Genomic DNA, 11,188 nt, shown 5'->3' on the forward strand with positions numbered 1-11,188 from the left:
GGAAGATTTTTGTTGAACATGTAAGTGTTAAGGAACAGGTATAACTAATAAAATGTAGAAATACAGGAAGGTTTTTGTTGAGCATGCAAGTGTTAAGGAACAGGTATAACTAATAAAATGTAGAAATACAGGAAGGTTTTTGTTGAGCATGTAAGTGTTAAGGAACAGGTAGAACTAATAAAATGTAGAAATACAGGAAGGTTTTTGTTGACCATGTAAGTGTTAAGGAACAGGTATAACTAATAAAATGTAGAAATACAGGAAGGTTTTTGTTGACAATGTAAGTGTTAAGGAACAGGTAGAACTAATAAAATGTTTATGTAAAGGAAACAAAACATAACTTCACACAAGAAGAGAAAATATGAAATAATACTCTTGTGTTGAATCCATTCTAGTTTGAAAAAACTGTTGAATAATAACTTCTGATCAGCTATGTACTTCGAGTGAAACTAAAAATCAACCCAGTCATTGTTGTAGCTCATTCAATTTACATTTTAATATACTTGCTTAATTCAATTTACATTTTAATATACTTGCTTATTAAGATTAGAATACATTGTTTCATCACTTGTGTATCCATAAATCCAATAATACCTCACAAGGTTCTGTCAGCTTATGAGATTTTTGTTAGTCGTAAATACTAAATAATAAAATGATATAATATCTGACCTTACTATTATGATATAACAAGGCTAAATATAATAAAATGATATAATATCTGACCTTATTATTATGATATAACAAGGCTAAATATAATAAAATTATGGGTCAAAGTAATGTTTGAACCAGTAGTGGTATCATAATTATTATCAGTTGTTGTTTTCACAAACATGTAGCTTTTTATGTTGTCCAGATAACTTTATAAACCACAGAAACAGCCTTTTTCTGTATGCCAAGTGTTGGACAAGAATGTTATACTAGAACGATCTATTTTTTGTACATGCTATATGTTGAATGGGAATGTTATACTAGAACATTGTTAGATCTATTTTTGTACATGCTATATGTTGAATGGGAATGTTATACTAGAACATTGTTAGATCTATTTTTGTACATGCTAGATGTTGAATGGGAATGTTATACTATAACATTGTTAGATCTATTTTTGTACATGCTATATGTTGAACGGGAATGTTATACTAGAACGATCTATTTTTGTACATGCTATATGTTGAATGGGAATGTTATACTGGAACGATCTATTTTTGTACATGCTACATGTTGAACGGGAATGTTATACTAGAACATTGTTAGATCTAGTTCAAGCACATGTTAACATTCTACTTACAGTGGGTTCTGTGTGAACAAGCTTGCTACCACCAGTCCATGGTGATTATACCTCTCTACGATACTTTAGGATTATATGCTTGTACTTTCATCATCAATCAAGGTAATAGTCATCTTATCAAATTCTCATTGTTTAAATTATATTATTTCAGTTCACTAACAGGATTTTAACCTTGTTATCTCTCTCTCTTTTTGAAATTTGTAACAGAATTTGACTGGTTGTGTATCACAGTTTTATATGTATGGTTCTTTACTATATCTACATTTCACCTCTCATATATCAAACAGCTTTGTGTTTTAAACTTGGAAGTTCTTGGCAAACAGGGTCCATAGTTATTATTCTTTTGTTTTGAATTTTTTAGGTTATGTTTAGCTGTGTTAAATATAATGGTGTAAATAATAATTAATTAAATGTACATGTATTATTTTCTAAGGCCAAACTGTTAGATATTCTGCATGTAGGAGGCAACGTTTTACCAGTGCACTTAAATAAACACTAGTGTGAGTAAAGTTTTAAAGCAGTTATGTTGTTACTTTACCATACTACAACTTAGAGTAAATCACAGGAAACAGCATTACAATTGAATGTGGGAATTTTCTCAAAATACTATCAATTCAAAACCCTGTACCGTTAATTTATATCCTTGTGCTTTTTTTATCTTATTTTTATATACATTGGTTTGTGTTTAGTGATTATTCTCATTTGCTATAGTTTTATGAATTACTGTTTTTACAGCAACCCTAGAGTTTCATGTAAAAACAGCAATATGAAAGGTTGACATGACTTGTTGTCTGTGTGAAAATGTCGCTGTCGATCATTTAGTCATAACATCTTTGCAATCCCTCCCCCAAAAACAAAGGGACCTGGGGGTTCAGAAAGTTCTGGAGAGACATAGTCATTAAAGCTGTTACTTATAGTGCTTCAGACCGTGTAGTGGAGATGAGAAAGCATCTGTAAAATACCTTGTCAAAAAATTCATCATAAAATGTAACAAATATATGTTGTTCTTCTTTTACATAAGCATGTCAGGAAATACATTGTTATAAAAATGGTTTTGGAAAAAATAAAAGCCCATTGGTCTCATGGTGCATTAGCAGGTTACTTGTATACTCTTCTTTTTATTAGAGTACTAATATATATTCATGGTTCTTGATAACCTGGAACCACACGTGAATTTCCTAATTTATACACAAGAATCACATCATACGGTTACATTCATGCACAGATATGTTGGTGTGTGCAGATGAAAAAGTAAAAAACAAATCTGTAATTTTAGTGTTCTGACACTTTTAATGGCCAAGTAAACGCTGATGTCAATCACGTTAACGTTGTGAAGTGGCTGTTCAATACACATACATAGTATACATTACAAACTGGGTTAACCCATGTATACAGTAGCTGAGTTCGTGGTTTCCTGTTTGTGCAGAGACCTATCTCTGAAATGAGAGTGATATTAGGTTGATTTGTGGATGAGCTGTTAAGCAGATGACTCTTTAATTGGTCCCATTTAATTAGTCTGCACGTACACGTTTTGTAATCAAAACAAATGTTAATTGGATTATTAAGCAACTTGTTTACAAGATGGTTGATAAGTGGTAATGAGCTCTTACTTGTTGCACCTCTGAAGGCAGACTAACCCGCAGTCAGCTTGGTTGTTACACTAATGGATACCTACTTGGACTCGTAATTATTACATAATGGTTACACATGTTTGTTTGAAAGATTCCAAAATCATCTTCCCCTCAGAATTTGACACCCAAGGGATTTCACTCCTAATTCTGAGATCTGGTTAGGAGAAGAAATGATTCTTGTGTTGTTTTATATTTTTGATACTTCATTGATCTTGTTAATGTATAAAAACTGATAGACTTAATCCAGTGAAACATTTTTTAGTTTTCAGTAAAATAATCATTGTGTATAACAAATTGTAATTTTAATATATGAAACACTTTAAACATTTTATTTCTTAACTTTTAATCAGTCAACGGCACATGTCTTGAAGATTTTTTTCTTGTTTATTTTATAGCCGAGATAAATACTATCATCTGTGACACAGAAGAAAAGGTCATCACATTATTAAATGAATCTTCCAAAACTACTACATTAAAACAGATAGTAGTCTTTCACCCTGTGTCTGAGGATACCAAAACAAAAGCTAAAAACTCTGGTATTCGGCTCTTACTGTTGAAAGATGTGGAGGTACTCTTTTGATAATTTAATTTTATTTCTGTCCGCTTATTTTGAACACATATTTCATTATTTTAATGTTTCAAACTAAAATGCTAAAATTTTGAGATAAATTTAATAAATAGTGTAAAGTTTAATAAGTATACTGTTAAGATATTTTAAAATAATATCCTGCTATTAGTTTTACTAATGAAGACTTAAGAAATATTTTTTCACCCTAAACAGTTTCTAGCAAGATTGAACAACATGATCTCATTAATTTTGAACTTTTTAAGAAACGATTGAGTGGTTCAAAAAATGGTAATGCAAGATATTATTTACTCTAGGGCTTTAAAGGTGGCTAAAGATTGGATATGTGAACCACTTGCTACTGTATTGTTGCAAATTTTTGAATAGTGAGCAAGAGCCATAGAACTGTAAGTTGGCTAATGTTACTCCTCCTTTCAAGAGAGGATACATGTTGTTTTGATAATTATAGGCCTGTTAACCTTACCTCAGCGGTGAGAAAAGTCATTTAACAACATGGATAGTTAACATGGTTTCACTAGGGGAAAATATTATCTTATTATTTTTTTTACCTTCTTTGAAGAGGGTACTGCTTATTTAAATAAGGATATAGGTGTGGATTTCGTTTACCTGGATTTTCAGAAAGCATTTGACAAGGTACCATGTAAAAGTCTCGTAAAAAGTAACATCTATAGGTGTTGAGTATAGATTCATTGGATAGAAAAGTGGCTTGATGGAAGAAAGCAGAGGGTTGTTATAAGTGAAGTTCAGTCAAACTGGATTAATGTGGGGTACCTCAGGGCTCAATATTAGGAACTCTGCTCTTTTTGATTTACATCGATGACATAGATGGAGTAGTAGTTAGTAAATTTGTTGAATTTGCTGATGATAAAGGTCTGGTGGTGTTGGCTGAGATGAGGATGCTGCTGCTCTACCAAAGGGTTTGGATTATGTGGTAAGTTGTGCAAGTAAATGGCAGATGTCTTTTAATTCTAATAAATGCAAAGTAATGCATGTGGGATATCTCAGTTTGAATTATGAGTGTAATTTGGATGGAAATAACCTTAACGTTGTTATGAATGGAAAGAATCTAGGTGTTCTGACTGATTAGTCTCTTAAACCATTCAAGCAATGTGCTGTTGCTAGTGGTAGGGTAAATAGGATTTTAGGTTGTATGCACAGAAATATTTAATACAAGAGATTATAATTTCATTGTATAGGTCACTGGTTAGGCTGTATTTTGAAGTACTCTATTCAGTCTTGGGCTACTTACTTTAGGAAGGAGATTGAATTGTTGGGTGATACCTGGGATGGAAAAGTTGTCATTCAAGGATAGGTTAAGATCTCTGAACTTGTTTTCTCTTGAAACAAAGAAGAATTAGAGGGGATCTGGTTCAGGTGTTTAAGGGAATTGTTACTGTTGGTGCATCATGTTTTTGTCATAATTAATGATGAGAATTGTAGGACTAGGGGACACAAATATAAATTTTGGCAGAGTAAGAGTCATCTTCGTCTTAGACAACTTTATTTTTTTAACAGGATGGTTGCCTTCAGGTGTGGTGGATACAATACATTTAATGGAGTTTATGGGAAACCTTGATAAGTATTTGAATATAGGTTTTTAGTACATTTAGTGAAATAGATGGGATAACCAAGATGCACTAACAAGTGCCCTGTTGTCCTTATGTTAAAATTCACAGCATTAGTTTAATATCTGTTTTTATATGTAAGTAATTTGTTGTTGTTTTTGTAGGAAGCTGGCAAGGCCAATCCAATTGAATCAAATGTGAGTTAAAGTATTGTTTAATTTCTTTGATTGAACATTTTAGTAATACTTAAATTAATGACTTTAAAAGATTTGTAAAGTTTATTTGTTTTTATTATTTTTTACTGGTGTTAAGTATAATAAGAATTAGGTGACTTAGATGTATGAAAGTTTTGTAATGAAAGTGACCTTTGTGATTCTGAACAACAGTGTTCTAGCTAACCTTCCTTTGTGTTGTTATTAAACTGACCTTTGTGGTTCTGAACAACAGTGTTCTAGCTAACCTTCCTTTGTGTTGTTATTAAACTGACCTTTGTGGTTCTGAACAACAGTGTTCTAGCTAACCTTCCTTTGTGTTGTTATTAAACTGACCTTTGTGGTTCTGAACAACAGTGTTCTAGCTAACCTTCCTTTGTGTTGTTATTAAACTGACCTTTGTGGTTCTGAACAACAGTGTTCTAGCTAACTTTCCTAAATTTATAACACTTTGTGTTATTATTAAACTGACCTTTGTGATTCTGAACAACAGTGTTCTAGCTAATGTTCCTAAATGTACAACACTTTGTGTTGTTATTAAACTGACCTTTGTGATTCTGAACAACAGTGTTCAGGCTAACCTTCCTAAATCTATAACACTTTCTGTTGTTATTAAACTGATCTTTGTGATTCTGAACAACAGATTCTAAGTACTATAGTCTATAGCCAATACTCCTAAATGTATAAAAATTTCTTATTATTAAACTGATCTTTATGATTCTGAGTACTATAGTCTATAGCCAATACTCCTAAATGTATAAACAGTTCTTATTATTAAACTGATCTTTGTGATTAGGCTATAGACTATAGTACTTAGAATCATAAATATCAGTTTAATAATAAGAACTGTTTATACATTTAGGAGTATTGGCTATAGACTATAGTACTGAGAATCATAAAGATCAGTTAATAATAAGAACTGTTTATACATTTAGGAGTATTGGCTATAGACTATAGTGCTCAGAATCAAATACTCCTAAATGTATAAATTTCTTATTATTAAACTGATCGTTATGATTCTCAGTACTATAGTCTATAGCCAATACTCCTAAATGTATAAAAATTTCTTATTATTAAACTGATCTTTATGATTCTGAGTACTATAGTCTATAGCCAATACTCCTAAATGTATAAACAGTTCTTATTATTAAACTGATCTTTGTGATTCTGAGTACTATAGTCTTTTAGCCAATAAAAATCATTGTTTTTATAAAACTGGTCTCTATGATTATTGCAACTGCTAGCCTCCCAAGCCAACTGATTTGGCAGTTGTATGTTATACCAGTGGAACTACTGGAAATCCAAAGGGTGTGATGCTAACCCATGGCCAAATCATAGCGAATGTGTCGGCTGTTATGCACCAGTTGGTGAGTTGTTTCTTCTGGCTTAACGTAAGAACTTGTAGTCTAACCTGTATAGTACAGTATAAATTATTATAACCTGACAGTTTTGTTGTCATATAGGTTAACCTTCGATGGGTTGTTGATAAACAAAAGTTTTAATATTTATTTCTACTTACTTTGCTGGTGGCACATTGACAGTTCAGTTAGTTAACTTTTGAATATAAACTGATAATGATAATGGATGTGAACAGAAATTGAAAATAAGCCAGCTGGAAAGACCTGTTGAGTTTTAATTAATGACAAAAGAAGTTTCGTTGTCTTGTTTTCATCAAGATTACATTAATTGTGATGGAGTGTTTTTATTTTTTGATAGGGGGAACAAGCACCAAACTCCAGTGACATAATGCTTTCTTTTCTTCCTCTGGCTCACATGTTTGAGAGATGTTGTGAGGTTTGTGAATATAGTTTAATGATTGTTATCAACAGCTGTTTATAATATAGTTCCATTTAAAAACTAGTTGATGTCTTTATTTTTAATGTTTAAATGTAAATTTTATATGGTATTATTTTCTGTAAGCTTTATTAATTACAAACCTTATAAAAATCAAATGGTGTAATTTTGATATTATGCTAGATATGCATAAAATTATGTTAAGAAGGATTTTGATGAAACAGTAAAATGTACTCGTTATTAATATAAGGCTTTCTTGTAAAACATTATGAGATTTTATGTTTAAAATAAGTTTGTGTTGCATTTCTTCTTTTAGTTACCTGCTTGTTTCACTTATGTTGGTTTGGTGTAAGTAGGTTTTAATTCTTGACTTGTTTGAGATATGGATTCTTCTTCAGTGAGTACTTGAAGTGCTATTTTTTTCTCCATATATATATATATATGTAATTTTTGTACACCAAAAAAACAACAACTTAAATACAGATCTAAATAGCACTAAAATAAGAATAAAGTTGATTGTCTTGGCAGCAATAGCTTGAATAACAAACCCCTTTGATACACATGGCACTGATATGCTTGTGTTATTTTAATCTCTCACGTTTAGTTTGAAAGGAGTTAAATGTTCACTAGCTTGATATATTCATAAAACCTACGATAGATATCATATAGAGATCCTTTCACTGTTACATTAGTGTTTAGCTGGTGATCATATAAAGATCCTTTCAGTGTTACATCAGTGTTTAGCCAGTGAGCATATAAAGATCCTTACAGTGTTACAGCAGTGTTTAGCCAGTGATCATATAAAGATCCTTTCAGTGTTACAGCAGTGTTTAGCCAGTGATCATATAAAGATCCGTTTACTGTTACAGCAGTGTTTAGCCAGTGATCATATAAGGATCCTTTCAGTGTTACAGCAGTGTTTAGCCAGTGATCATATAAAGATCCTTTCAGTGTTACAGCAGTGTTTAGCCAGTGATCATATAAAGATCCTTTCAGTGTTACAGCAGTGTTTAGCTGGTGATCATGTAAAGATCCTTTCACTGTTACAGCAGTGTTTAGCTGGTGATCATGTAAAGATCCTTTCACTGTTAAATCAGTGTTTAGCTGGAGATCATATAAAGATCCTTTCAGTGTTATATCAGTGTTTAGCCAGTGATCATATAAAGATCCTTTCAGTGTTACAGCAGTGTTTCTTCCATGGAACTTTTTGTAATTCTTCTATAATCTTGTAGCTATTGCTACATAGTTGAAAGGCCACTTATATAGGTCGTTTTTGAATTCATGGATTTATACTTTGTTTTGTTACATCGTATTAATTATATTTAGTACTGAAAAACCACTTTCACAACATTTTCAATCCTACTACCATCAGAGAAATGATTTATTTATCTTGTAATATGTACATACACAACCTACCTCATTGGCATCCAGTATTCATAATGTATTAATTTGATGTTCTTGGATCATAGGAAGGGAAATCTCTTGTTCAAGCCAACATATAGTTGGTTCTGTTTTTTTTTCCAGTTTTATCATGGCTAAGTAGATAGAAATATGGAGTAAAGTTGTGAATGTTGGATGTGGTGTATACAACATCTGTACTCTGTTGTAGATTAGTAGAAGGGTCAACAGATTTGAGAAAGGAAGTGAGAGTATACTCTCTAACATTGAGAAACCAAGTCTTATGAGAATTTTGATTATAGTTTTAGTTTTAAGACAGACCATTATTATTATGGTCATTACAAGTAATCAACTCAAAAATCAAACAAACAAGTACTTTGTGGGACAGAGTTACGTGGTAAGGAAGTGTAATTAGTACCCTGCCGGACAGACAGAGTTACATGTTAAGGAAGTTTAATTGATACTTTGCGGGACAGAGTTACATGTTAAGGAAGTTTAATTGATACTTTGTGGGACAGACAGAGTTACGTGTTAAAGAAGTGTAATTAGTACCTTGTGGAACAGAGTTGCATGGTAAGGAAGTGTAATTAGTACCTTGTGGGACAGACAGAGTTACGTGTTAAAGAAGTGTAATTAGTACCTTGTGGAACAGAGTTGCATGTTAAGGAAGTGTAATTAGTACCTTGCCGGAGAGAGTTGCATGTTAAGGAAGTGTAATTAGTACCTTGTGGAACAGAGTTGCATGGTAAGGAAGTGTAATTAGTACCTTGTGGGACAGACAGAGTTACATGTTAAGGAAGTTTAATTGATACTTTGTGGGACAGAGTTACATGTTAAGAAACTGTAATTAGTACCCTGCCGGACAGACAGAGTTACATGTTAAGGAACTGTAATTAGTACCCTGCCGGACAGACAGAGTTACATGTTAAGGAAGTGTAATTAGTACCTTGTGGGGACAGAGTTGCATGTTAAGGAAGTGTAATTAGTACCCTGCCGGACAGACAGAGTTACATGTTAAGGAAGTGTAATTAGTACCTTGTGGGACAGAGTTACATGTTAAGGAAGTGTAATTAGTACCTTGTGGAACAGAGTTGCATGTTAAGGAAGTGTAATCAGTACCTTGCTGGACAGAGTTGCATGTTAAGGAAGTGTAATTTGTACGTTGTGGGACATAGTTGCATGTTAAGGAAGTGTAATTAGTACCTTGTGGGACAGACAGAGTTACGTGTTAAAGAAGTGTAATTAGTACCTTGTGGAACAGAGTTGCATGTTAAGGAAGTGTAATTAGTACCTTGTGGGACAGAGTTGCATGTTAAGGAAGTGTAATTACTACCTTGCCGGACAGACAGAGTTGCATGTTAAGGAAGTGTAATTAGTACCTTGTGGGACAGACAGAGTTACGTGTTAAAGAAGTGTAATTAGTACCTTGTGGAACAGAGTTGCATGGTAAGGAAGTGTAATTAGTACCTTGCCGGAGAGAGTTGCATGTTAAGGAAGTGTAATTAGTACCTTGTGGGACAGAGAGAGTTACGTGTTAAGGAAGTTTAATTAGTACCTTGCCGGTCAGACAGAGTTGCATGTTAAGGAAGTTTAATTACTACCTTGCCGGACAGAGTTACATGTTAAGGAAGTGTAGTGATGGTGTCATCCGTGTTACTAAACAGTGGTAACAAGATATGATGATTTAGTCAGTGGTAGAGTATCTAACTGAAAATATCCAGTGATGGTGTCATCCGTGTTACTAAACAGTGGTAACAGCTAATTCAGCATAGAGTAGATTTGTCTGTTCTTGTATTAAAGCGGCTGATACGTAACCATGTTTCAGTACAATTAAATGCCATATTTAGAGCCAGTTTGATTGTCTACCTACTTAGTGAAAATCATTATATTTCACTTAATCCCCTTCTTTCTTTTTTTTTTTTTACTAATATTTATATACAAAGAAATTCACACTATTTTGAACACGTGTTGAATGAAGTCTATGTTAATTGCTCAGTGTATGAGTGGCCCACAGTATCTTTATTCTTGTTGTCATATTTTCTGTAACTATATAATTTAAGAGCTAATAATATAGTTGGTTTATTGAATCATATTTTTTTTCTGAGAATTTTAATAAGGAAAATTTGTATTTATTGTGAAAATTGTCTTAAATAGATCAAAATAATTGTGTTTATAATATGCCTCTCGTATCCCATTAAAGTTTGAAACTTTGTTACTTTAGATTGGAATTTTCATTGGTGGAGGAAGAATTGGTTTCTACATGGGGGACATCAGGAAGCTTCCGGACGATATGGAGGCATTAAAACCAACAGTTTTGCCAGTTGTGCCTCGACTTCTTAACAGGATTTATGACAAGGTTAGAGAAGTTTATTTTGAATTGAAATGAAACTTAAATCTTAGCTTGGTCATTTTCACAAGTGTTATACCCACATTATAACTATGAAACAATTATTATTGTATCTTCACTTGTGTTACACCCACATTATAACTATGAAACAATTATTATTGTGTCTTCACTAGTGTTATACCCACATTATAACTATGAAACAATTATTATTGTATCTTCACTAGTGTTATACCCACTTTATAACTATGAAACAATTATTATTGTATCTTCACTAGTGTTATACCCACTTTATAACTATGAAACAATTATTATTGTATCTTCACTAGTGTTATACCCACTTTATAACTATGCAACAATTATTATTGTG

General features: G+C 32.4%; 1 protein-coding gene across 1 annotated transcript in view; it reads left to right on the plus strand.

The window, feature by feature from the left end:
• The window catches only part of LOC106474355 (long-chain-fatty-acid--CoA ligase 1-like), a gene marked incomplete at its 3' end in the record, with an annotated part of 43,145 nt that overhangs the window by 24,467 nt on the left and 7,490 nt on the right, over positions 1-11,188 (plus strand). Inside the window, exons 6-11 of the mRNA XM_013935047.2 lie at positions 1,291-1,390; positions 3,315-3,487; positions 5,235-5,267; positions 6,527-6,649; positions 6,999-7,076; positions 10,696-10,830. Of these exons, the coding sequence (XP_013790501.1) occupies positions 1,291-1,390; positions 3,315-3,487; positions 5,235-5,267; positions 6,527-6,649; positions 6,999-7,076; positions 10,696-10,830 (642 nt within the window). The remainder of the gene's footprint in view (positions 1-1,290; positions 1,391-3,314; positions 3,488-5,234; positions 5,268-6,526; positions 6,650-6,998; positions 7,077-10,695; positions 10,831-11,188) is intronic.

This window comes from Limulus polyphemus, unplaced genomic scaffold (genome assembly GCF_000517525.1).
Source record: "Limulus polyphemus unplaced genomic scaffold, Limulus_polyphemus-2.1.2 Scaffold7111, whole genome shotgun sequence".
In the NCBI taxonomy this organism is placed as follows: Eukaryota; Metazoa; Arthropoda; class Merostomata; order Xiphosura; family Limulidae; genus Limulus; species Limulus polyphemus.